This window comes from Patagioenas fasciata, chromosome 9, assembly GCF_037038585.1.
Source record: "Patagioenas fasciata isolate bPatFas1 chromosome 9, bPatFas1.hap1, whole genome shotgun sequence".
Taxonomy (NCBI): domain Eukaryota; kingdom Metazoa; phylum Chordata; class Aves; order Columbiformes; family Columbidae; genus Patagioenas; species Patagioenas fasciata.
The window spans coordinates 31,694,526-31,720,512 of record NC_092528.1 but is presented as its reverse complement, the minus strand read 5'-3'; the positions used below and the strand labels follow the sequence as shown (position 1 = coordinate 31,720,512).

The 25,987-nt window shown below is 47.0% G+C and overlaps 2 protein-coding genes across 7 annotated transcripts in view; one reads left to right on the top strand and one right to left on the bottom strand.

The window, feature by feature from the left end:
• The window catches only part of HPS3 (HPS3 biogenesis of lysosomal organelles complex 2 subunit 1), a 17,318-nt gene extending 7,493 nt beyond the window's left edge, over nucleotides 1-9,825 (top strand). The window contains exons 9-17 of one of the 4 annotated variants that reach the window (XR_010651824.2): nucleotides 43-224; nucleotides 637-814; nucleotides 1,375-1,605; nucleotides 3,241-3,426; nucleotides 3,795-3,983; nucleotides 4,499-4,606; nucleotides 5,057-5,306; nucleotides 6,364-6,454; nucleotides 7,426-7,563. Coding sequence is in view for 3 of the 4 variants with exons in the window: in XM_065844340.2 (XP_065700412.1) it covers nucleotides 43-224; nucleotides 637-814; nucleotides 1,375-1,605; nucleotides 3,241-3,426; nucleotides 3,795-3,983; nucleotides 4,499-4,606; nucleotides 5,057-5,257; nucleotides 6,364-6,454; nucleotides 7,426-7,625 (1,566 nt within the window). In the remaining variant the exon portion in view is untranslated. Of the gene's footprint in view, nucleotides 1-42; nucleotides 225-636; nucleotides 815-1,374; nucleotides 1,606-3,240; nucleotides 3,427-3,794; nucleotides 3,984-4,498; nucleotides 4,607-5,056; nucleotides 5,307-6,363; nucleotides 6,455-7,425 lie in introns of all 4 variants that reach the window. The other 3 variants (XM_065844340.2, XM_071812796.1, XM_071812797.1) reach the window with 3 other exon arrangements.
• Nucleotides 8,694-25,987, bottom strand: CP (ceruloplasmin). 3 transcript variants are annotated; one of them, XM_065844338.2, is made up of 19 exons: nucleotides 25,758-25,987; nucleotides 22,769-23,013; nucleotides 21,431-21,643; nucleotides 20,770-20,943; nucleotides 19,920-20,174; nucleotides 18,640-18,805; nucleotides 17,512-17,651; nucleotides 16,824-16,964; nucleotides 16,511-16,722; nucleotides 15,752-15,902; nucleotides 14,942-15,154; nucleotides 14,364-14,571; nucleotides 13,565-13,704; nucleotides 12,983-13,111; nucleotides 12,318-12,424; nucleotides 11,667-11,883; nucleotides 10,933-11,072; nucleotides 10,308-10,470; nucleotides 8,694-9,322 (listed from the first exon to the last, which is right to left on the bottom strand). In XM_065844338.2, the coding sequence occupies exons 1-19, from the start codon at nucleotides 25,910-25,912 to the stop codon at nucleotides 9,252-9,254; spliced, it is 3,240 nt and encodes a 1,079-aa protein (XP_065700410.1). In that variant the 5' UTR covers nucleotides 25,913-25,987; the 3' UTR covers nucleotides 8,694-9,251. The 3 variants fall into 3 exon arrangements, with proteins under 3 accessions (XP_065700410.1, XP_065700411.1, XP_071668896.1); XM_065844339.2 differs by lacking the exon at nucleotides 10,308-10,470; XM_071812795.1 differs by lacking the exons at nucleotides 22,769-23,013; nucleotides 25,758-25,987 and adding an exon at nucleotides 22,620-22,755.

Genomic DNA, 25,987 nt, shown 5'->3' with positions numbered 1-25,987 from the left:
TAGTTTTTGCCAGCAGCGCGAGCCCACCCGTGTCTGTTCCAGGTCGATTACAGCAGGACCTACGAGAACGCCCGAACGGAGAGCTGCATCCACCTGCTGAGCGAGGCCCACCTGCTGGTGCGAGCAGCCCTCATGGAGCCCCGCTTCCTGCGGCCGGACGAGGAGGAAGAGCTCCTCAGAGCATTCAGAGAAAGCTGTGCCGCCTTAGGAGACTGCTACAGCAGGTATGTTTTAGCTGTCGTAGTGATATAGGTGAGCTTCTGTTTACAATAATGGAACCTTAACATGAAAAGCATCATTCTGTGCTGTTTTGCTTCAGTATTGCAGACGTAGTATAAATCTTTATGTTCTACGAAAATCGTTTAATCTAGTTCGTTCTTCAGTATCTGGTTGTCTTCATTGGCACTGAACACAGAGTACATTACACTGAATATCCGCTGTGTATTTGCAGATACTGCTAAAGTACGTTACACTGAATATCCGCTGTGTATTTGCAGATATTGCTAAAGCACGTTACACTGAATATCCGCTGTGTATGTCTGCAGCTTCACTTGCTGACCCGTCTGGCTCTTACACGCGGTGGTGCCAGACGCGTTGCCCGTGGCTGGTTTGGTCCTTCCTCCCTCTCTGTCTCAGGTGTGACACCAAGGATTACCACCTCGCCTTGCCGTACTACAGGATGTCGGGTTTGCCTGTGGCTGAAGTCTTAAAGAGAACAGTTTCAGAAGGTGACGAAACGCAGACATACGAGAGAGGATTTATGTTTTACTTAACTCACTCTCTTAATGAAGACTTAAATGAAGAATTAACTAAGGTAGAAGCAAGTTCATATGTTTTGTTTTTCTTAATATATTGACTTAGTTCTGATTTTAGTGTCTCGATTTTTAATTCTCTTTGAAAATGCTGGGCTGCTTATTTAGTTTGAGAGTTGTTCTGTTTTTCACTTCTTTCCCCACTTCTGTTGACAAAATAGCAAGCAGCACCTGTGATGCTTTGGGCTGCTTTCAGACGGCACATTGTGGGTTTGGGTATCACAGTGCGCGTTGCTGGTGATCTGGTTCCCGCTTGCAGACCTTCCACTTTGGGAGAACTCTGCCTCGAATTTCTTTCACCTTCCTTTTCTGTATAAACCCAAGCAGTTTATTGGACACGGCCAAACTGCGCGGTTCTTTGTGGCGGTGGATGAACGTGTCACTGCCAGTCAGAGATCCTTTGCTTCTACCCGCGGGCAGGAGCGAGACAGAAAGGCCCTGTGGTTTGGTAGCTATGCTGTGCTTGTCTGTTTTAGTTTTAAAAAAGGCAATACTTTCATATGCCATAGAAGACTGTAAATCTAGAAAGGTCTAAACTGTCAAATGACTTTTATTTTAATAGGAATCAGCAAATAAAGTTCTCCAGATATTCTGTGTGGCTGACCCTGTGCAGCTGCCTCATATCCTCTGCAGTCCCTGCATGGGAAACGTGTGTCCTTCGGCAGCGGTGAGGTGTCTCCAGCAGGTGGAAAAGGTGATGCCGTCAGTGGTCCTGACACTCACTAAGGCTTCCATGGCTCTGAGAATGGGAGACCTGATGATGTATGAACACGAGATGGACTCCTACAAGGAGGTAAAGTCTGCTGAAAGCACGAGCTGCTCATGCTTTGCAAAGCCCAAGGCAGGAGGTTTGGCTTGTAGTTGTATTTTACAGTAAAAGCAGCTTTCGGTGTCTCCTGTTCCTCCGGACACGGCCCGGGCTCCACGCGTGCAGCACTGCGGGCTGGCAGACCCGGCGGGGCCGTCCTGCCAGAGCACGGGTTCCGGAGCTGTTTGTTCTGGATAACCCGGTGCTGTTTCCGGGGTGTAAGAGCCGCCCGGAGCCACTGCTCTTCAGCAGCACGGCAGGGTTGTATCGCACTTTTCACACTCCTCCGCCTGTAACCGGTAGGCGATACGCCCATGAAAACACCGTCTGTACGCAAACAGCCCTTAGAAAATTGCTCTTGAAGCAGAGTGTCCATGGTGCAGGCAAATTAAAGTTTCTGTATACAATTTCCTATCTTTCTTATGCGGAATCAAAGCGCTTAACCCTTATTAAGGTCAGATCAGAACCTCCTTCAGTGCTATCCAAGCAAAAATACACATCAATGAGGGAAAAAATGTTAGTGGAGCAGTCTCTGCCGTCGATGCACATGTGGTTTTAGGCTGAGACCAGTCTGTAAATTACTTCTTGTTAAGGCTGATCAGGACTATTGCATATTCAAAGGTGACAGCTTGAAATACAGACTCTGAGATACTAGAGATCTAAAAACTTTTAACATAAGCTTATAGCTGTTCCAGAGTTAGAGATCTTGCTTTGGTAGGTCCTGGAGAGCTTTCCAAGTGGGCCGTTACTGAACTGCGGGTGGGACCAGTGCAGAGCTGCTTCAGCAGTGGTACTCAGCACCACCTGCTTTTTGGAGCACAGTCGAGTGAAATCGCCGTGTTGTGGGCGCACATGCACGTTCCAGTGCATGGATGTTATCTAGAGAAAAGGGGACTGGGGTTTGGTTGGTTGGTTTTCATCTGACATACTAAAAAATGTTCCATTGCACCTCACCTTTAAAAAGCATTTTGTTGCAAAGTAGGAAAAATAACACTTGCAGAAAGATAAAGAAAGGAAAGAGTTTGTATGCATAATGGGGTGAAATCTGAATTTTCCTCCTAGGTCTAGCTTCCGTTTCCTGTGTAATTAATTTAACCTGCTTAGGCATCATTTCCCCTCTGTCTTTAAAGCGGAAATTGTATCTTGTCAGGTTTACCTTCAAAAGCACTTGGGTACCCAGAAACAACGTACTGTTGCACATCGTGCAGAACATTTTATCATCGCTTCAGGGGTATTTTAAAAATAAAAATCATACTTTAACAAGGTAGTCTACTGAAATTGAGCAAAGTAGTCTATGGAAATTGAGCAAAGTAGTCTACTGAAACTGAGCAAAGTAGTCTATGGAAACTGAGCAAAGTAGTCTACTGAAACTGAGCAAAGCAGTCTATGGAAATTCTAGCCAGTGTGTACTGAAAGTCTTGGATTTCGTAGCGAAATCCGTCTGCGCACAGCAAGTCCTGGTTGCAGCAGCAGGTCAGTTTCAGGCAAAGGGGCTGTTGCTCAGGAGTAGGAATAATTTATTCCCTTCATTTCCTGTCTGAACTTCACTGCCTTAGGCAGCACTGGCTGCCGAGTTGAGCCACACGCGGATTGAGTTCTGTGCCCGCTCTGTGTCTGCAGACAGTGCTGGCGTGCGGCTTCGCCCGGCAGCCCAGGCTCCTGAGGCAGCACCAGGACGGCGCGGTGGTCCCCACCGAGCTGGCTGCTCACCTGAAGGAGACGCAGCCGGCGCTGCTGGTGGCAGCCGCGGTGGCTCTGCACGAGAACAGTAAGATGGACCTGGAAGAAGCCGATTCCTTTTTCAAGGTGGGCCTGCGATAAGTTTTTGCTGCTTTTCTCAAGGTGGTGTTACGGGTAAGCAAAGCAGCCTCGGGTGCTCCTTCACTCACATTTCAGCAGTTCTGCAGAAAGAGGGAGCTGAGGGGCGGGGTGGGTGACTACAGAGCCTGAAACGGGAGCTTCTGGAAAGAAATAGTGGTTAAATCAAGTAAAACCAAAACCCTTTAAGTTCTCTGTTTTGACCCTTTCATTTGAATGGCACATACCCTGATCTCAGAGGTCTCGCAACAGCTTCCGAAGGCTGCTGAGGTTTAACTCCCGTCTCTTCTGATTTCCGCTACCAACAATTACCGAGGTCTGCGCTAACTTGCTGCCTTCGAACGTTCTGTTCCCAGATGTTGTGCAGTGGCAGTGAACGCGCTGTTCCCCAGCTCCTGGTGGATTTCTGGGAAGCTCTTCTCGTGGTGTGCTCTCAGGAGGAGACACTTCAGCAGCTTCTGTTGAGGCTTATTTCTCAGTACGTGTGGAGAATATCAAAGCGGCAGCTTCCTGAGACTAAGCCACTGAAAACAACAGAGGATCTGGTAAGTAAACCTCTCAGAGGAAGTTTTATGACGGCGTTGTCCCTCCAAAATCCACCCAAATGCTACCCTTAGCATTTTAATTCTGGACAGTTTCTCTCTTGAAAGAAGCCGAGGGAAACAAGGCAGCGTGCAGGCACCAGCAGGTGTTGCTCTGGGCGTCCTGCGTTTCGGGACATCTGCAGATGTTCTTCAACAGGAACCTCAGCTCTGGACAGAAAAAAGGGCTGAAATGAAACAATGGGAGTTTGTCAGGTAGAGTGGCTGCAGTTCTGCAAAGCTGACTAAGTGAGAAAATGCACAAATGGTTAGTTGTAAAGGATCCTGGATGGGAAATCTGAAATACAGAATTAAATAAGTGTTTCCAGTTTATTCGTTACTAGATTGTATGAATGAGAAGAGTAGCTGCTATCCTACATTATGCTTTTTGAGAGTAGTTTTCTATTGTGGTGGGTTTCACATGGAAATGTCACTAACAGAGACATTATTTTATTGCAACTTGATTCCTTCTGCTATAGATAAACTCCTGTAATCATTTTGGGTTGATTTTCCCGTGGGTAACTTGCATAATGTCAGTGGGATCTCCATCCGATAAAGACTGCCATGAGGATATCTCAAAACTACAGGTATGAAGCCCGTAACTCTTACAGCCTGGGTCCGTTCTGCAGGTGCCCGTGTGTGGATGAACAGCTCTCTCGGGGGGCTCCCTTCCTCCTTCCCCCCGCGTTATCCAAGTTGAAATAAGAGACCCACTGAAATGGTGGAAGAAAAAAACACGGAGAAGATATGTTGATGAGAATGATATTTACCTTTGCAGTCCAGTCTAAAACTTGCTTTCTCCAGAAAGAGGGAGCTGGGGGGCGGGATAGGTGATTACAGGGCCAGAAACAGGAGCTTCTGGAAACAAATAATGGTTAAATGAAGCAAAAAAAAATCCTTTAAGTTCACATATTAAGTAACACACATTGAAGAAAATATTTCAAAGTTATTCTCATAAGAGCTCCTGTTCTAAGGTTGTAGTTAGCACTTCTGGTAAAGTTTGTCTTAAACCCAACCGATCCTTTTCCCGTCTGCAGTCGCTGCTGTGCGGCCCGTCGGTCGACGTGGCCGCGGTCCTGCCGGCGCTGGAGCCGCTGCCCGGCGGCGCGGGGCTCGCGGTCCGCGTGCTCGGCTGCAGCCGCCGGGGCCAGCGCGGGGCGGCCGTGGAGCAGCTGCTGCGGAGCTGCCCCCGCGCAGCCGCGCTCTACGTGCAGCACGAGCTCAGCGGCGACCGGCGGGTGAGCCCTCCTCAGCTCTCAGTCCTTAGATGCTGCTGTGCACAGATGGGTGGGTTCGGCATCGCTTACCTTGAGCCTCCTGCTTGGCATTTACAGTCTGTATCTCAGTCTCTGCTGCCTTTAATGGAATATTTTTTCCCGGGTTTCTTCTGTGGGTTCTTGTATTCGTTCTAGTGGATTTAAAGCACAGTCTTTTCAGATGGCAGAGTACCCAAGAAAGAGGAGAGCAATATGTTTTTTCCCAATGTAAATGAAAAACTTCCTAGTTTATCTCTAATTAGTGCCCTGAATTGTTTGACAGTGCTGTATAATGTTTAGTGACAAGCTGATATAGGAACGTGGTCCTTCAGCTAAAATCACACTTAAATATGTTCTTCCTGCATTCTAGTGCCATCTTCTGACCTTATAACATCACAATGGTGCCGCTGCACTAGTGGAAAGTTTATGTTCTTTATGTCCCATTTTCCCCGTAAGCCTCCATACAGTTTTAATTTTGGAACTGGTTTTATTCCAGTGTTCCAGGAGCACAGGAGTTTACTTGCATTGCCCATCCCAGCTGCTCTGTTAATTGCACCCAGTTTCACTGGCCAGAGCCAGCAGTGGTGGTGGGTGTGCTGGACCTCTGTTCAAAACCAGATTTGTGCTTTTCATTCACATCTGAAGATGGGTTTGTTCTTGTTTCCACTGTGGTTGTAGAGCTGCATGTGAGGTTGCAGTACTGAGTCTGAACACAGGTGGAGGGAAGTTTCCACATTTAAAACAGAAGGAATGAAATCCCTTCCCCCGTCTCCGTCCTTGTCGACAGAATTACCACGCACAGAACAGTTCCCCGCTCCGGGTCAGGTCAGGTGCTGCTGTTCACCCGCACAGGGGCACCGGCGCATTGTGTGGAAATGTTCAGGTGTCAAAAGGTGGCACTGAAAACTGAAAATACAACATGTGCAAAAACACTGCATTTCAAAGCATTATACATTCATTATTGAGTTAATAGTAGCCTACCTGTATTTGTACACATCTGAGCTTAGTTCAGTGCATTTTTAGCAGGCTTTTCATACTCTTAATTGCAGTCCTCATTAACTTACGCTTTTGCGGTGTTTGTGGGTTAGACCGTGTGGTGGAACAAGCTGCTTCCTGAACTTTGCGAGAGAACCAGACTTGCTGGGAGTGACTGCCCTGCTCTGATTTCATCACTGCAAGGTAAATCAGCTGATTGCAGCTCAACTCCAGAACCGTTTTCCATCACTGACATTCTGAATGCTGTTCAGGCTGGGGAATACTGATGTGATAACTCTGGGAAAAGAAAAAAGGGACATTTTTCGGCAGCTAAAGATAATAGAGCTCAGCAGGGCTTTGATTCTGCAACCTGCAGTGTGTTGCCTCATACAAAACCCATGGGGTTCATTTTATATCTGAAAACAGTGAAACTGTGGGAATTGTTTCTATGTAGGTCAAGAATAGACAACATTGAAAAAACTTACTAAACAGAACTAATGGATAGTATGTTTTTGTTTGCCAGGCTAAGTGGTTCTAAGCAATGACAGCTAACAGGCCGCTCCTGGTGACCCATGGGCGTCTCAGTGCGCCTTGAGGATCAGGTCAGAGACTGCAAAAAGCACCACGTGCTACTACCAGAAGTAGAGAAACCCGCCCTGGTAGTTGATGTAGCACTATTGTTACATGTTTGTACGAAGTCAACAATATCGTGTATACCGCTAGTGTGATGCCTGAGGCAGAAAACCAGCATCACGGTGTTGATTTTGCAGCACAGGTTGCCATGTTCTATCATAAAGTTCTAGCTTCCAGTGCTAGTGGCCTTCCCTTTGGAGCACTGTTTTCCTGCTGCTTGCAGAACATCTCATTTTGCAGCTGTGGCTGAGTTAGGGCACCACTATACATTCCTAGGGCTTCCTTTGCATTTGGTACCAACCACATGACGCACTAGATCAGACTTGCATCAGCATTAGTGCGTCATGTAGACCTGATGAGTCGAGATAGAGGTATGGTTTTAATCCAAGACATAATTTCAGTTTACTTTTGAGATCGGTGTGTCTCATATTTCATTCCAGTTGCAATATTTAGATAATTTGATGCCTTCAATTAGTAATTACATTGTTAATGTTTTTTACTTACTTTGTTCTAAACACGATTTCCTGCCCTGTTCTGAGCAGAAACCCTGTCGGTTGTTGCGGTGGAGCTGGAGCTCAGGGATTTCCTCAGTCTCCTGCCGGAGGATGGAACTGCAGCGTTTTTCCTGCCACATCTTCTCCACTGCAGCCAGAAGCAGCTGCCGCCCTGCAACAGTGAAGGTCTGCGGGGCCCAAACACCAGGAGCGGGCTGCGGGAAAAAAGTGAAGGAAACGAGCAGTAGAGCTGTGTGGAAGGAACCGCGGGGCTGCCCTCGCACCTCACCTTGTTTCGCAGTTGAAACCTTATGACAGCAGAGCGTCTCTTTTGAAGCCCATACTGTTACGTGACAATGTCAGCAAAGCAGAGTTGTGCCAGGGGTGTTGGACTGGTGAAAACAGCCCTTGGGCAGGACCATCTCGGTGAGGGTGAACTTACGGTCAAACCAGAAAATACAGACTGTACAACTGGAAATACAGAGTTCACTGGAAGCGAAGTCAGCCTTAATTCTGTGTCAGTGGGATCACAGACCCAGGGAGGAGTTTAAGCTCAGGTCTGTGTCTTGCTTTACTCTTCTCAGTGGAACTGGGCCCCACTTCATTTTGCAACACAGACACTCCCTTGAGTTCCAGCTGCTTTGTCGTCTTAATTCCATACCCATGCAAGTGTTAGGCTGAAAATATTTTAAGAATTCACAAAAGCCATAAATCAAAGATAAATGGAAGTGTTCCCAAGGGGAGTGAAGGGCGCAGGCCACTGCTGGCGTGCTGGTCCGTGTTCGCTTTCCTCGGCTGCTGTGCTCAGTCGGCAGACGAGCGCCTGCGGCATCGCTCGCTCGCAGACCCCGCTCCGCGGGTGCCCGTGCCTGTACGCACTGACGTTTGTCTCCTGTGTCCTTCAGCTGGAGCTCAGTCCTAATCAACTCTCACAATATTTTTGACCTTACGGATGCAGTTTCGATTTTTTTTGAGACACTACCACAAATTAAACAATGACTCCATGATCCCATAACCACTCAAAGGCATAATTAGCTGACACAGGCACTACCAAATCTATTTTCACTGAACCTGTACTGTTACTTCAACCTCTAGAAGTGAGTCAGAAGAGATCATCTACATTACAAATGAAATATATTTAAAAGAAAGGAAAAAGTAGTTTAACTTATTTATGCAGCATGCCTGCTATGGCCAAAATCAATTCTCTCGTTCACTGGTAGGAATTCCACCAGGCTCATTCCAGCATGGCCGCGTCTGTCTTGTAATTGTTTTCATACCAGAAGAACAAAAACCTCTTGTGCAGCCACGACCCCTCAGCCATTGCATCTTCCACATTTATTACCTTGAAAGATGCCACAGGATAAAATTATTAAACAGAAATAACGGAACTGTTTTGTTAGCCGTTCAATTATATGACAGTATGTGTATTGTAAGTGTGATTCTACGGATAAAGTGATAACCAAATTCCTGTTTTCAAAGCAATAACTAATAAAATCTCCAATCTGACAGCACACACCTAAACAAATGTTGCTGTTACACAGGGTTATTTCCAAACTTAAAAAAAGAAACAAAACCAAACAACAAAACCCACAACCAACAAAACAAAAACCAAAAGCAAACCCAACAAAAGACCCAGGAAAGCACATTTCATGTGGCTCTTCCTTGCTCCTCGGCAGTTAAACAACAGGCACCCGGCATCACCCAGAGTACGTTTAGCTTGGCAGATACCAATTAGAGAGAAAGATACTTAGAAACTGTTCTATCCATAACTGTCCTAGTCCATGGCCCTTTTCTTGCCACGTGGAGATGGACTGTCCAGGAGATGGTGCTCCCGTGAGCGCCGGCCGTGACGGATCCTGCGTAAGGTGTCCTCGTCACTCGGGTGTCCCTGCCGAACCCTCACACTTGAACCGGCTGAATAATCTTGGGAGCAAAGGCTGTTTGTCTGAAAGAGAGAAAGCAGCTTTTGTTACCCACGTTTCATCAAGGAGCAGAGTCCCAAATGAGAGCAACGGATCCCAGGACCTTTCATTGTGAGTTAGATTTAAAAACAGCTTTAAAATGCACTGAAGGGTACATTTTAATGCACTTTAGATGGCTGATTATGAAAAAGTCCAACATACTGCTTCTACCAGTTCAAGTCTGTTTCTACATCTCTTATATCAACGTTTTTCTTACCTGTGCAAGTCTGGTACAATGTATTCTGTAAAGCAGAATGGTTTATAAAATACAACTACATTGTGTTTAACATTCCAGTCTGTGCTTTTAGTACAGATACACATGCACATTATATAGTTTATCTGTCTATACATACGCACATGTTGACCTGTTCCCACTGTTCTTTGTCAGTTAACTAGAATGTGTGCCTATTATGCTCTGTCTTTTGAGTGCAGTAAAGTGTTGCTTTTAAAAGCATTAACTTTGTAGAAACAAGAACTTTCAAAATTATTCAAGATTCATTTTTTTCACAGGTTGATATTGCTAAAGCAAAGTAACTGCCTGTAAAGCGAAAGCGTGTCCTTTAGAAAGAAAACATCTGTATTTTTTCAGTACTTTAACTGGTAGGGATGACTTCAGCTTTGCTTACCAGCTGTTCTGTTTTAAATGAGGATGAGAGTCTGACAGTACTGGCACGTCTTAGGTACAGAAATACCCGGTCTCAGGAAGGATTATTTTTGAATAAAGAGCTGTCATTTTAATGTCGCTGACGGGAAGCTGCAGCAACAGCCCGTTAGCAGCCCGTGCCTTCGCGGCTCCTGCTCGGGCGCTGAGGCGGGTGTGACGCGCAGCACCCGGCCTCCAGACGGGGGTAGCGCGCCGTGAAACGCGGGTGGATGCCTGAGCCGGTCCCGAGCACACGGGCCCGTCTGCGAGCCCCGTTCTGCAGCCCGGCCGCAGCGCACGTCGCCGGGACAGACGAGTCCCCCTACCTTCCCTCGGGAGCACCGTGTAGGTGGTCTCCATGCCGGCGTGGATGTGGTCAGTGACGTGACAGTGCAGCAGCCACGTTCCAGGGTTGCGCGGGATCATTTCCACCGTTTGAAATGTCCCAGGGAAAAGATCAAAGACGTCTGCCCGGTAAACCCCTGTTTGCTTCAGACAAAAACCACGGTTACACAGTGTGGCACTGCCAGGTGGCAGCAATTTCAGCTGCCTTTAGTGCATATTCCCACTAAACCTGTTAATCGCAGCTGAGTGAAGTGACATTACTGTATGTCATTTCCACAGGAGCATCACTTTGTACATCACTGCATGCTTAAAAGATTAATAAACTAGCAACTAGGTGGAAGTGAGGGAAAACCGCAGCGCTTGTCTTGCCACGGCCACGGAAATTCACCGCTGCTTTGTCAAAGCCACTTGCGAGCTGACCGGCAGACGTTCTGTGTCTCTTGTGTGTTGATCAAATACAGGTTTGGGGCATAAAAACTTCACTGTCAAATTACAAGTCCTGCTTAATATTGTAACATCTGACTGTTCACCTGGGATTACGGTGCTTGGTATTTGATCCAACTCTCATTCTGCACAAGCGAGGAAGGGGTGGAAAGGACCCGTTACCTTGTAGTCGAAGCTGTGGCCGTGGAAATGCGCTGTGTGAATGTCGATCTCGTTGCCCATGCCCATCAAATACCAGCTGACCCGGTCTCCAACGTGCATAGTCAGCCCGCCGAGATTGCCAAACACCTTTCCGTTGATGGCTAAAAAGAGGGAAACAGCAAGACGGATAAAACAAGGTTTTGTGTATTGCTGTTCTCTGAACCTCAACAGAACACAAGACTAAGAAGCCAATGCGAGGCAGAAGTACCAGCTTTGAATTATATATAAAAGCAAAACTATTGGCCAGCATATTAAGTCTGATTATACTCCACATTGAACCAGAAAGTAGGACTCGGTTAGCAGATCAGCTTTGTGCCCCCGTGGCTGGTGCGGTTCGGAAGGCTCTTTGTGCAGGGGGGCCTGGCCAGGGCCTGCTGCCAGGAGGCCCCTGGCCGTTCCGGCTTCGCCAGCACAGCTGCTCGCTCACAGCAGATAGAAATTTCAAACTGCACCTTTATTCTTTCATCAAAATTTCAACGTGGGACCATTTTTAATAGTGGGGTTTGTTTGCTTCTTTTTGAGCCATTCAGTGGCACTAATGGTGTTTTCAAATAGTTTGAGTGAATGTTTTCAGGCCTTCTGCCCTGGAACTGGCAATTCAGAGGGGATGTGCAAGTTAAATCTATATGCAGTACTTTCAAATACGCCATTTACTAGAGTTTCCAGAGTTACAGTAACTAAATGGGGAAACATACCATGCATTTTATTACTTTCAAGGAATTCCTCATCCTCTTTGTCAACAAGGTGTGGGTTGGGAGAATAGGTTTTAATGTTTTCATCCAAGTACCATGACTCATTTTCATCGAAAACCATAAAAAGAAGAGCAAATTGAACTTTCTTTTTAGTCTGAAATGATGGCAAATAATGTCTGTGACAGACAACGAGAGTGCCTATTAATCCACTGTAAGTGTCCTGAAATTACAAATGAGAGATCACATAATCACAAAGTGTGAGTAAGCAGAAGCACTGTCAGTTGCAGACATGAATCCTCTCGCTATTTTAAGCTGTCAGTAGTTGGGAATAAAAGCAGCCCGTGTCAGACACACAAGGTTATTTCTTCGCGGTTACACGCTGCCCACGGATCCAGCTCAGTGGACCGTGAGGAGTAACTGCTTCTTTTTCATGTCTTGCTAGAAATAAACGTTTATTCCACTTTAACTTCTTGCTTAAGGTTTTTTTCCAAATTCTTTTTAGCTTTCAGGATTTGGAGCTCGGTTCATTTCAAGGGTACGGTAATGGGGTGATGGCCTGACAGGGAGCGCAGAGAGTTCCAGACGCATCTCCTTTTGCTGTAAGCGCGTCTGTCGGAGTGACGAGCGAGCCCCAGGCTGCGGTGGATCGCGTACCTTAACCATGTCCACCGCCGAATGGTACGCCCACGCGATACAAGGCGGATCTCCTCTCTCAGAACTTGATCTCCCTGGGATTTTCCAGACATATGTTTTTGTTTCACCTGAATTAAATAAACATAAATGAATTTTAGAAGTTTTCTGTGTGCTGACCCGTAAGACGTCATCCTGAAACATGCTGTCTCCATTTACAGCTCATATTTGTCTTGAACTTCCTCCTCCCAGTCACTGCCCTGGCTGGCTTACTGGTATTTCCCTCTGCACATCCCTGACTATTCTCGGCAATGCTTTTTGTGTGTGGCTGCGCTGTCCTGTTTACTGTACTTAATAAAACAATTGTATCTTTTGTAAAGATCACAGCGGAACTTCTGAAATAACAGCATAAGCTGTGCCCTCCCTGCGGAGCCACATCTGTTTGTGTTCGTGCCCGGTGCAGCCACGCTGTGTCAGAAACCCGAGCTATCGAGGGCTGGGGTGCCTAGCAAGAGTTAGCAGGGCTCCTTTAATTGTAGAAATATTTGGTATAACCAGCATCAAACATTTAAGAGCCTGAGGTAAAAACAACCAAGGAAACAAAACCAAAGTCTTTTCTGCTATCCTGAAATGAAAACGTGCAAGCCGCACTGGAATGCTTGATGTTTGGAGCAAGGAAGCTTTGGTACCTGGGTTAGTTACAGCAACAGCAGAACTATCTGTTTTCACTCCATGGGCATGTATGGAATAAGGTCTCGATGCCAAGTTCTTAAAAACTATTACAATTTTATCTCCAATATTTGACATAAGCAGTGGCCCTGTTGGATTAAAAGAAAGATCAACTTGGTTTTACAGCAACACTGGCTTATAATTCAGGTAAAAACTGTTCATAGATAATGCCATTCACTATGATGTCCAACGTAAGTAGCTTAGGTCGGGCTTCTCAGGAGAGGCCCAAGCCTCAAATGCTGCGAGCAGCTCCTGTGCCTCTGAACCCAGTTTGGATGTTGCTGCCCAGCTTTATGCTGACCTTGGAAACACTGAGCTGTGACCAGGCAGCAAACCAGAAGGGCTTGTTTCTTGTAAAGCAAGTAAGGTAATCCTGCAAGGAAAGCGCTGTAATAAAAGCAGCAATTCCATGCAGGTTTAGGCACTTTGTGTGGGTAGAACTATACTCAGTATTATTCAAATATTCAATTATTCAAGTATCTTCTTGTGGTGCTTCACTGCATTTTTATGAGTTTCAAAGCGGAACTTCACGATGACTCTACCTTGAATTTCCAGGTGCTGCTGCTCCTCTGCCCTGTGTTTGGGAGTGCTGAACGTCCCATCGGTGTATTCACGATACACCGCCTTTCTGTATTTTGAGCCAATGAACTTGTCCTCTTTATTTAAAAATTGATTGCCAGGACTGCAGGAAAGAAAAATAGATATAAAAACACCTTGTGCATTTCTTCATGTGTTTTAAAACATCTTTTGCAGGTATGGCAATTAACCATCAAACTAAAATCCAATGCAGTGAAACAGTAATCTCACAGATCACTGCTATCTTCAACATGAAAACATTCTTGTTAAGCTGGGAGGTTTCTCTTAACCTGGAGGTTAAAAAAACCCCAACAGTATAAATAGGCCAAGTCTATATTGTATTGGAGAGAACACTGAGCGAGAGGAGTAGAAAAGATCCCTACTTAGAGTGCAGATAAACACGAGACAAAGACATGTTACATACTGTAAGAAATCAAATATCAGGACAAGACAGTCATTGTATCTACAACTTAATTAACATTTTAAGCTTTCCATAGCAAGGACTGTACCAACATCAGTAAATAATAAATGCACATGCACCGTCCAGGATTCGTGAAAGCCTGCGGCTGCCCCACAGGCTCACGCTGGACCACTCCACCAACATCACGCTGCCTGGCTCACAGTTAACGGCAGCATTACTGGAGAAGGGCCGCGAATCCGAGTGAGCCCCAAGAATACACATGCAAAGGAGGTGTGTCTAGAAATGCCTGGAGGAAGAAAGGGTTCAGAGACGAGAGCTCCTCCTTTGCTTTTTTCCCCAAGTACCTGTCCTCGAGGTATTGATGCCGCTCGAATTCCCATGTCCTGTTAGGAGAATAGTCCCACTCCACTTCCACCGCAGCAATGTAGTACGTCTTTTCATGCAAGTACATGGACACATCCACATTCCACCAGTGGCACTGCTCCACTCTGTAGTTCTGTTTCATGCCCCCCGTGTAGTGATCTGTTGTCAGGCAGGACACTTCAAAAACTCCTAGGGATGGTACAAGAAACCAACTTGAGGACAGAGATCAGTAGTAGATATTGAGATTGTGTTACCTATGTTGATTTAGTGTTTAGAGACTGAGACACAGGCTGTTGCTCATACAAGATCCAAATTCTTCGTGGAGTATTACTTGTAGTAATAAAATTCAGCATACATAGAAGCTAGAAAAATTAAGGCTTTAGCATTAAGAGCTTACATCCTAGGAACACAAGCTTGCTGCCCTTCAAACACAGCTGTTCGCAGTTTTAGCACCCAAAGGATCAAAATGTCAGCCATTTAAAGCTTGTCTCTCAGCATAAGATGTTCACAGGTAAACAGTTTCTAAACTAGTAACGGGATTTTTAATTACAACATTTACCTTCAGAATCAGGCTTCATAATGGCTGTAAGAAATGTATGTGGAAACAGATTTGCTGTATCCCTTCTTGTGCCTCTGGCTGTGAATGTGTTTTCTGAAAAGTAGATCCCATGGACATCAACTTCGGAGCCCAAGCCCATCAAATGCCAGGAAACCACGCTTCCCTTACACATCCTGAGGCCAGGCTGGTTTCCGTACATGTAGCCATTAATAGCTGTAGAAAATTCGAGGAAGCAAAACCCACCTTGATTAACACATTACTTAATTCTGCAACACAGATTAAGTAATACATACTTCGGGTGTAATGTGATGCCTTAGACTGACAGAAACATCAATAATGCTTTGTTACATCAGCAAAACTAGAGAATCAAGTCAGGCAAAACAACTTTTAAAAACCACGTTTAAAAACATCTTCTAACTGTTCTCCTTTTCAATGTCTAAAGCACAGGTAGCTCACTTGACCAACTGGACCTTCCACTGCTTCATACCCATCACGTACGCAGGAGGCACAGAGCATCCCGCTTCACACCCTGCGAGATCCTCCGGCCGCACAGGGCAGACAGCCTCAAGTGCTTCTGGTTTGAGCTGTAATTCTTTCTAGATACTCCTGTGCAAAACCGTCAAAGCCCGGGCCCCAGCACCTCCGAGTGCTCTGGATCGCGGCTCTGTAAACAGCAGGAATGTCTCCGAGGGCAACATTTAAGAGCGAGCAAGAGCAAACGTGTAATGATTGGGACTTATTTGCAGGACTACGTACGTAAAAACCTGCGGTAAAAATGAAAATTTGGGTAACTAATAATAATTTTCTTACAGTGCATCTTGTTAGACTCTTGGAAGTCCTCATCATCTTTGTCAATTTTATTAGGATTTAATGTAAACATCAAAATATTGTCATCCAAGTACCAGCTCAGGTTCTCATCAAATACTGTGGCAAGCAGAAAAAACTCCGTATTCACATTTTTCTGTTGAGAAGAAATAGCACAAAGTAAAATAGAAACCAGTCAACAGAAAATGCCATGAAAACATTCTGTGTGCACAATAATTTACAAGGACAATTCACAAAGCCATTCTGACAATCTCAGAGCTCTCTAATCGCTGTATCTGGTGACCAGATACCGGCTGCTAAAGCTGCTTCTACCAGCAGGAACCACCTCCAGAAACGAACGTGTATTTTGGTCTTTAAAGTGTCTGCACTCTTCCAGGGCTCTTCACCCGCAGAGCGGAGTGCCAGTGCTGCTGGCTGCGGACGTGGTCTGGCAGCACAGCGGCCACCTGGAGCCAGACTGATTTTGCTATTTAAAAAAACAAGAACAAAACAAAACCCAAAAAACAAAACAAAACAAAACAAAACAACCAAACCAAACCAAACAACCAAAAAAACCCCAAACAAACAAAACTCAAGGCCACTTCCTTCATTTTATGTGTCTCCCTGCGCACGCAGGTGAGACTGCAGTGCGGAGCGGGGGTGGCGTCAGGGCGCTTGTCATCGCGCCCGCGCTGAGGGCGCAGCCCAGGAAGAAGCAGCAGATTCAGCCACAGCACGCGAGCGGCCCCGCTCTTCCCGCCTGACCTGTTTTCCCGAAGGAAGCAGAGCTCCTTTCCTGCACACCAGGAGGGGCCCCACGAGGCCAGAGCTGGTGTCTCTGACCGCATCCACAGCTGAGTAGTACAGCCACGTTAAACAGTCTGGGTCCTGGTCTGTGGGGCCCACGTCCTCCGGCACGTTCCACTCATATGTAAACGTAGCACCAGGGCTCACGTGAGAGGCTGGAGACTCAGTACCTATTAAAGAAAGCAACATTAGGAATTCTGCCTAACGAACATCCTTTATTTTATCACCTTTAACGCAACAACAGCCTGTTCTCTCGCCATCCATGGCCCACCTCGAGAGGAGGCGCCGTACGATGCCCCCTCATCGCTCTTGCGGTAACTCAAGCCATGGGGCTGGATGCTAAACGGGCGGCTGGCATTGTTTCGGAAGGTCACCCTGATGCTCTCGCCCACTTCAGCCTTGATGACAGGTCCTAGAAAAGAGCACATGGTCTCCTTGTGAGGTGTTTCCAGGAGGCGATGCGCAGATCACCACGGGCTCACCGCAGTCAATGGCTGACTGCATGGGGAGCTGCCCCTGGGCCGGTGTGGCCACGGACCAGGTCCCTGGCACACGGCCAGAACCACCAGTCCCAGTTCCCCATGGAGGCCCAGTGACACGCAGAACAGCTCTCCTCTTTGGAAAGGGATCTACAGAGATCAGCGCCAACGTCAGACTCAGTCCAGGGCCCTGCCAGAGGCAGCCAGGTTATCAATAGAGCTAGACCTAGAGCCTGGCCATGGAATTCAGAGCCTGGCCTTCGGAGACCACGGTGTAGTACTCCCCCAGGCAAGCTGGGGAGCACCACAGCATTGCCTTCCGGAGCTTCTTACAGCCTCAGGTGTCCCCTGGAGGAACCCACCGCAGCAGCACCCGCAGGAGGCCGGGGGAGCCGAGGGCCCTCCCTTGGAGCTGGAAGGGACTGCGGTGAAAGTTCATTCTCATAATCCTTTCACGTGAAATGATTTTAGATAACTTACCTAAGAGTCCAAGATGTGCTTCCTCTGCGAGTCTTTTTTTACGTTCAGTGAAAGAACTGTCTGTGTATTCTTTGTAAACGGCTTTTTTATAAGAGCCACCAATTCTCATCTCACTTTGTTCAAAAAATACGCGAGATTCACTGTGTAGAAGAAGTTGCAACAGATACAAACAGTCCAAGTCACAACACTCAGCTTTACAAACTCAGTCAGGACCCCGACCCTGTCTTCCGAGCTACGATAGCCTGGGTCTCCTGGGTCTCCTTTCAGCCGTCTGGCCACACTCGCACACGCAGCCCCGCACAAGGATGTGCAGGAACCCCCCACCCTTCACTAACTTCTCTTTCAGAAAAACGACACTGCTGTGTTGTCTTTATAAAGACAGCAAGCTCAGAGACTCATCAACAACGATTTCTAGTCAACATGTTGTAACCTAAACCTTACTCTTTTAATAAAAGTTAGAAATAATTCAACAACAGTAGATAAAACCACCAATAATATGTAACTTCTAATAAAAAGTGAGAATATTTATTCCACACATTTTAGTCTACACGTTTACCCTTCAAAAAAGGACCTTTCAGGTTTTTACAAGCACTATATTCAAACCATGACTTGTGCCCTGTCCCTTGTGGAGCAGGTAAACAGTCTTTAACTCACAGATTAGAAATCTGAGGAATCAACGTACGCAGCGGATTGATCCAGATCTTAAATATCTAAATGAGGAGCAGAGGGCAAAGCCACCTCACGCCCGCCGTTCGCCAGCTGAGACGCTGTTAGCGTGACCTTCACCAGCTAAGGAGATGATCGTGAGTTCCTGGCTTTGTTCTCCAACCCAGAATAATAAACCACCTTGAATCAGCAGAGGTCAATGCCTACATAAGATATTACGATTCATCTCCAACCCAGTGAAATCACTAATGTTATAGCAAAATCTACAGTAAGACTGCAAGGAAGAAAAAAAAGACCTAATTAGGTCTGATATTCATGTTGGCGTTAATGAGAATAATGAGAATAGTGAGGATAATGGGAAATTCTGTTTAAAAGTCACGTCTACCATATGGCTTACCTTATATAGCATGTTTATATAAATTCTGCTTGGAAAGTAAAACTTCTTTAATCAGAAGCATTTACCTGTCAGCAATCAGTTCTTGTCCTGTAAAGCCGTTCATTGCAGACGGGCCATAATTCCAGATGATCTCCTCAGCAGCAATGAAGTACCGTCTCAGCCTTGCACTCTCACTGCGAACTGCTGTGGATTTCCCACACTCCTTTACTTTAAAAAGGGCCTGCATACCACCTGGAAAAAATGAGGAGGCAGAGGAAAGTAGGGAGAAGGAGCAGCACCTTGTCTTCTCTTTCCCTCTTCCCTCCCCTGGAGAGTTGCCGCACCACCGCGGGACGCGCGCCACAAGCACGGAAACGGCGTGAAGCAGCGCGTGGCGGCTGAACCAGGCCCCAGCAGCACGGCGCGGGGCTGCGGAGGGCAGGCGGTGAGGTGGCGGGCGCCCTGTGCCCCCGCAGCCGCCCGCGGGCCCCAGGGCGGGTGGGAACGCGGGGGTCCCAGCCGGGTGTCCTCTCGTCCGTCACCCACCCGTGAGATCCCGCGGCTCGGCGTGCCGCAGAAGGGCCTCTCAGCAAACCTGCTTGCTGGAGATGCAAATAATATGATCAAGAGAGCCCTTCTTACAGCCACGGACTGGGTCAATGTGTAGGATTTAAATCTTGCCCAGAGTGCTTCAGCCACATCAGGATGTTGCCTGATGCGATAGCTATTTCAAGACTTGTAACCTCTATGTAGCTGAATCTGTAGGTTAAACGTGCCCCTTTTTTATCAGCATTTTCAAATCTTGAAGAATGATTTTGAGCTCTGTGTTCCTTCCCATTCGTGTGACAGATTATTTCTCTAACTCAGCTGCAGTGATATAGATCATGGAAAAGTGGTATATCGGTCGTGGAAAAGCATGGAATTAGCTTCCAAGTATATCATACCGTTAGCAAACACTGGAAATACAGGGAAGAGAAACACAGATGATCTCTGCCTCTTGGCTGGTCACCCTGCCCGTCCTGCGCCCCTTGCCCAAACGGGAAATGTTGGCAAACAGAAAGTTGTGACTAATTACCTTCGGTATGAAACAAACACCGCGCAAATGTTTGTCTAAAGTCGAGGTTTGCAAAAATGCAGCTGTGCCCATTGCTGCCAGCTGATGACAGCTTCCATTACAGACAAGAATTCCCTACGTGTTCAAACCCTTCTAATACACTTCTAGGCATTTCAATTACTTTGAGAGTTTTGTTACCAAGAGGAGAATATCCTCTGGGACGTAACCGGGTCAGGAGCACTGCTACAGTGACTCGGCAAGCCGTCAGCTCGAGCCAAAAATAAATTCTGACCACTGGAATTTGCTCTGTACCTTGGATGTGATCGTTCACTTGGCAGCTGAGCAGCCATTCCCCAGGAGTCCTCGGTACCATGACGGCGTCAACAAACGTGGCTGGGAAGAGGCTGATGGTGTCAACTCGATGATGCCTTTCTATTAAGGTCTGTCCATGGAAGTAGGCTGAATGGATATCAGCTTCATTACCCATGCCAAAAAGATGCCATTTCACCTTATCTTCCACACACATGGTGAGGTTTGGGAGGTATCCATACATGTACCCGTTGATTGCTAAAAGAAATGTTATTTATGACAGTTACCTTCACAGACCTCAGGATCTTTTCTTCAAAAGCAGGCGTCATACAACTATTGCTCTGTTCTTCAAGATACAAAGAGGATCAAAGCAAAGCTCCGCCTTGGGAAAGGACAGACGCACGCCCACACCTGATCTGCACAACCACCTGCCCGACCAGCAGTTCTGCTATGATCCTGGCTTCCAGGTTAGAGCCAAAGGTACCGTCTTTGTTGACACTAACAGGAAAAACCCTTTTTCTAGACTGCGATACGTAGTACAGAGTTCAGGACTAAGAAACAGAACAGAATAACACAACTCTGTGTAAAGAGCCTCGGAACTTACACTGGCAAATATGTTCTTGGCCCCTAAGAGTTTTATATCAGAACTCCAAAGGTCTGACTGTACAACACTTGCCATCACTTTTTTGTTTTGTTTTGTTTAAAAGGATCTTTTTTAACCTTCCAAGAAAAAGCCCCACTTAAAAAAAACCAACAAACAAAAACCCTACAGTTCATCTTTAAAAGAGATAACACATTAAAATACTACTTCACCATACCACGGACAAGCAACGTCAATGTAACGTTCTCTCACAGTGCATTTTATTGCTTTCCTGGAAGTCCTCATCATCTTTGTCAACTTCGGAAGGCTCAGAGCAGTATGTCCTGATATTATCCTCCAGATACCAACTGAGATTTTCATCCATCACAGAAAACATGAGGATAAATTCAGCATCAAAGCGTTTATCACTGTCCGTATTCATTGTACCTGAAAAAGAAAGCAGTGTATTTAGAGTCTTTGGCAAGTGCCACCTTCCAGCAGGTTTAAGTGCAGTATCAGTAGGGGTCATCACTGTGCACTTCATATTTTGCCACCTTTCTTAAGTGTACACATAAACTTACAGACACACTCAGAAAACAAACATTGGTTTCGCTAGATGGTACAATATTACTAGTAGTAAATATTGCATGTGGTAAGATTTCAGTAGATCTCTTTCTCATGCCGGTATTTCCATAAACTCCTAGCACGAACACATCTCACCCACGTGGATTTGTGGACATTCTGCAAATGATATTCACTGTCACACCCCAAATCAAACTACTTCCTATACTATCGAAAGGCAGCTAGTTGAGAAAACAAAAAGCTGCTATTTCAAAATTAACCGTAACCTTCTCCTCTTCCAGTAAATTATTTCACTGAAATTTATGAATAGCTGTTAGCAATCACCTTGCACATGCATTTATTTACTGTTTACCTTTCCTGCAAATGATTAAAGGCCCAACAAGCCCTGAGGCAACATCCCTGGGAGCGTCGATGTGGGAGTGGTACGCCCTGGTCACGCAGTCGGCGTCCCCCGCCGCGGGGCCCTGGTCCTCCGACACGTCCCACGTGTAGGTGAACTGGCCTCCAGGCTCCACGGCATCGTCCCTTTTCTGCAACCCCCCGGTGCCGTCAGGGTACAGAGCACCTGGAAAGCCACACAGCCACCGTGAGCACAGCACGTGCAGGGCGCGGGGTCGGGTACCCCTGCCGTGCTTCACCGCCTGAATACAGGTAAAAAATACACGTAAAAATCAAGTGATTTCCTTCTCCTTAGGAGCCCCTTCATTTGCCTTTGAATTCCATGGGAGCGCTTCCACTAGTGGCACAATAAATTTATTCCTTAATTTATTAGGAGAGAACTACGTACTTCTGATAAAAAGACAACAGTTCCAATATTTGTATAACACTTGCTAAATATTAATCTCGGAAGCTGTTCTAAAATATTGCATATGTCCTCAAGGAATATAGGTGTTACTGGAATGAAAGCAACAGAAAACAAACAAACAATCCTTGTTCCAAAAAGTGCAGGTACTGCTACATAACACGCTATGGTGCTCCCATAGAATGTGTCTATAGCAAGCCACATATTAGTTGTAACGAAAAACTTCATGAAATAGTAGAAGTAAGGCTGATACTTCATACATTCTAACGAAACGTTTTTAAAGACTGCTTCTGAGACAACGTCGTATTCTCAACAGTTCCCAGCCTGTTTCTAAGGTCCACTGATAAAACTCTGGCTGGTGCAGAAAGCTCCACACCTCCGGAGCGGGGAGCCCAGCTGCTGCACGGAGACCCCGCAGCGCGCCTCGAGGGCTGCCTGACTTCCATCGCATTCATTCATCACTAAGCAGTAGCTGTTTCTCCATTTTAAGAAATGTCTGTGTATCTTATCTAGAATATACACAAATTTAGTGTTAATGACTTGGAACTGTAAGTCATCCCAGTTAACAATATCTTTTTTACAACAGCATCAATTTTTCCTTTAGATATCCTCGACACCCGCATCTCTTCCATATGCCTTTACATACTTATTTCAGGTGAAATATACTCTAATTTCAGGTTAAATGTTGATCTTAAATGCCTTCTTTATGAATTCCACTTTTTCCTCTTGAAAAACTTACCAAACTTCTTCGGTCCTGTTTTAAATGGACTGCAGTATGTTCCAAACCATTCGCTTGACTGGTCCTCTCTTTGGTGAGAGAACATTACTTACACTTGGAGGAATTATTAACTTTTGATCTGTTCTGGCACAGAACGGAGTCAAGTTTACCTTCATTTTCCTTGGTGTATGTTACACCATGTGGATGCAGTGTGTAGTTTCTGGAAGCAAAGTTTTTCAAGTGAATAACAATGGAATCTCCAACTTCTCCCTTGATGATAGGGCCTAAAAACCCCAGCCAGGAAGGTTTGTCAACCGCCACGTCATAGAGCTGGCTGGTGTACTGCGTGTAGACCGCCTTCTTGTACGTGCTGCCGATCCTGCGCGGTCCTCTTTGGAGAAAGGCTCTGGCCTGCCTGCAGGGAGAACACAAACACGCCTGCGGTGCCAGCTACCCCATTTATGTTTGAATGGTCTTAATTAGCAGGGTCCCAAATGACGGCCAGGCCTCCATAGCACTGCGCGCAACCACATCTGTGTTTAGCAGCAAATATGTCTCTTATCATAAAGATTTAGGCTCCCATATAGAGATTAAGTATTATGCACCAACCTGATTTTTTTCTACCTGTTTTGCAGACTGAAAATAAGGGTACTGATACAATTTCAGACAAACAAGAGACCACGTGGACAAGGCAAATAATAGTTTAATTGCTCAAAACTTGTGTACCTGCGTGCTTACACTGCTGTATAATTTTCCATGGCCTGTCAAAAAATCGTGATTTCCATCATCACACTACTACGGTGACTGCACAGCCCTTGCTCGGTTGCAACGAGGAGCAGACTTTTCGGCTGTAGAACACCTTTATGCCTGGACACGAGCAGAACTGCGAGGTGCTACTAAAACGCAGCGTGTGCGCGAAAGGGGCTCGTGCGGAGTGCTGAAACGAGGGGGACCGAGCGCTCGGCTCGCTCACCAGCCACGGACGAACAAGAATCACAGCCTCGGAGCTTGATATGGATTTACTCTAACAAAGGCTCGTTTTTACACATTCAGCGCAAGAATACAGAAACAGGTTACATGCCAGCATTATTAGCGACATTAAAATTGATTATACTAAAAATGAGAGCTTGGTTAGCAAGGAAGCAGCCTAAGCCACAAGTCAAACTGAGCCTGCTGGAGATGGTATTTCCAGCCACAACAGCAGGAGGAACCGCCGTGCCGGTTGTTCACGCCGCTGATGCCGTTGGCCCCAGTTGCCACCGCAGCCCTGCGGGTTCTGTGCCCAGCGCAGGGGCACGAGCGGCGGGCGGAACCGGCTCCAGAGCGGCGCCCCGGCACACACGGCAACGCCGCCCCGGCGCAGCAGCCGCCCCGTGTCTCATCTTGGTTTCATAGTCCCAGCCCATCACACTGTGAAGCCTGTTAATACTGCCCAAAAATGCAAAGTGTTTCCCACAAGGCTGAGCATTGTTTGAGCATGTGGGAAGGAACTGTCTGTATCTTGGCAAGCACAGATCTGAAGTGTAATTAAAATGCCAATTCAGAGCTCCATGAAACTTGGAGAGCATAAATTTAGTTGCAAAGGCTCAGCTACTGGAAGTCCAAGTGCACAAAGCTTTTTAGTCACAAACTAAATCAAACAATTACGGCTCTTCTCAGACTGTTCGAACAGCTGCCATTTAATTGTAGACTATTCATTTTAGCAGATACACCGCACTCTCCCCTGCCTCTATAAACATCGGTCCGTGCACAAGCACAGCCTCGCAGCGCAAGGGTTCAGGAGAGGAGGAACCAGAGAAGCTGAAAATGAAAAGTACGTTAAAAGGGACCCAACCACTGCAGGCACACAAGCGCTGAAAAACGGAGCAGTTCAGCACGCTGCAGCTGTCACAGAGCAGGGCAGCGAACAGTGGCGGCTGCCGGTCTGACAACGCGGCCCTGGGATCCCAGACCGTGCCCTCCTTCCACTCCCAGAGCCAGCACCGGCTCGGTCACCGCGGGCCGGCCGCACCTCCCTGCTTACACGGGAACGGAGCCAGGCGCTCCGCTCGCGCCTGACGGAAGGGCAGATTGTGGCCCAGATACTGCTGACTCTCACCAGAGAAAACAGACCACAGGGAATCTCCCAGTCCCTCATCTACAGACTAAATGAGAGCGGTATGTTTAATTTCTCTATTTGTTGTTTTTATCTTGGTATAGTCTTACGTTCTTTTAAAGGCACTGAAAAAAAAACAGAGGGAGCATTTTTTTCCCTCTCAAATCTTTATCTGATACGAATAATCAGTAAAGAAAACTTGAATATAAAAGGTATCTTCAGGGTGCTCCCCTCCTCCTCACCACATGTATCCCCCCCGCATCGCTCGGGTTGCAGGACCCTCCTGGCCCTGTCACCAGCCACGGGCCCTTCGGGGTGCAGGGCCCACAGGACCCTCCTGGTCCTGTTACCAGCCACGGGCCCTTCGGGGTGCAGGGCCCACAGGACCCTCCTGGCCCTGTCACCAGCCACGGGCCCTTCGGGGTGCAGGGCCCACAGGACCCTCTTGCCCCTGTCACCAGCCACGGGCCCTTCGGGGTGCAGGGCCCACAGGACCCTCCTGGTCCTGTCACCAGCCACGGGCCCTTCGGGGTGCAGGGCCCACAGGACCCTCCTGGCCCTGTCACCAGCCATGGGCCCTTCGGGGTGCAGGGCCCACAGGACCCTCCTGAGAGCTGCCGAAGGACACCTGAACAGGTGTCAAACCTCAGCAAAAGCCTCCTCTCTTCAGCACCGGTATCTTAGCCATTCAAATTTAAACATCATTAGGCATTCAGGGTCTTTTTCTAGTCTCTATGTAGTAAATATTTCATTCCAACAAATTCACAAAACCCCTCATATTCCAATGCTTTTAATCAGCAGACCATTGGAATTCAATTCTCCAGCAAGCCAGGAAAGGGGGGGTGAAACCAACAACCAAAAATCCCAGAACAAGCAAAAAACCAAACAAACAAAAAACCAACCAACCAACAAAACCCAAAAACCAAAATTCTCTTAGAAGTCTGACAGAAGAATCCCCTGGCCCCAACGTGATTCCCTTCAGTGCCTGCACCAGCTTTCCAGTCTGGTGCTGGTGCCCACAGCAGGCGCTGTAGAACGAGCTCGGTGTGAACTGCTGTACTCACTCATGTTCTGCGAAGAGCTGTGCGGACGGGGCGCTGGCGGCGCCAGGCGCGTAGTTCCACTCGCGCTCTGCAATGCCGATCCAGTACTCCCTGCGCGCTGCCCCGGCGCTGCACCAGCACGAGGCCAGCAGGCAGCTGAGGAAGAGGCGCTGCATGGTGCATTCAGGAGCCCCGTGGAAAACGTGGAATAAAAACACAAGACGGTCACAAGCGATTTCCCTTTATATGTT

Coding starts and splice junctions, on each gene's coding strand:
- CP (XM_065844338.2), bottom strand. CDS start 25,912: ATGCAGCGCCTCTTCCTCAGCTGCCTGCTGGCCTCGTGCTGGTGCAGC. Junction 14,572..14,941: donor TATGAAGCCTGATTCTGAAG/GTAAATGTTGTA, acceptor TACCATCCCTAG/GAGTTTTTGAAGTGTCCTGC. Junction 13,112..13,564: donor GCAGCACCTGGAAATTCAAG/GTAGAGTCATCG, acceptor TTAATCCAACAG/GGCCACTGCTTATGTCAAAT.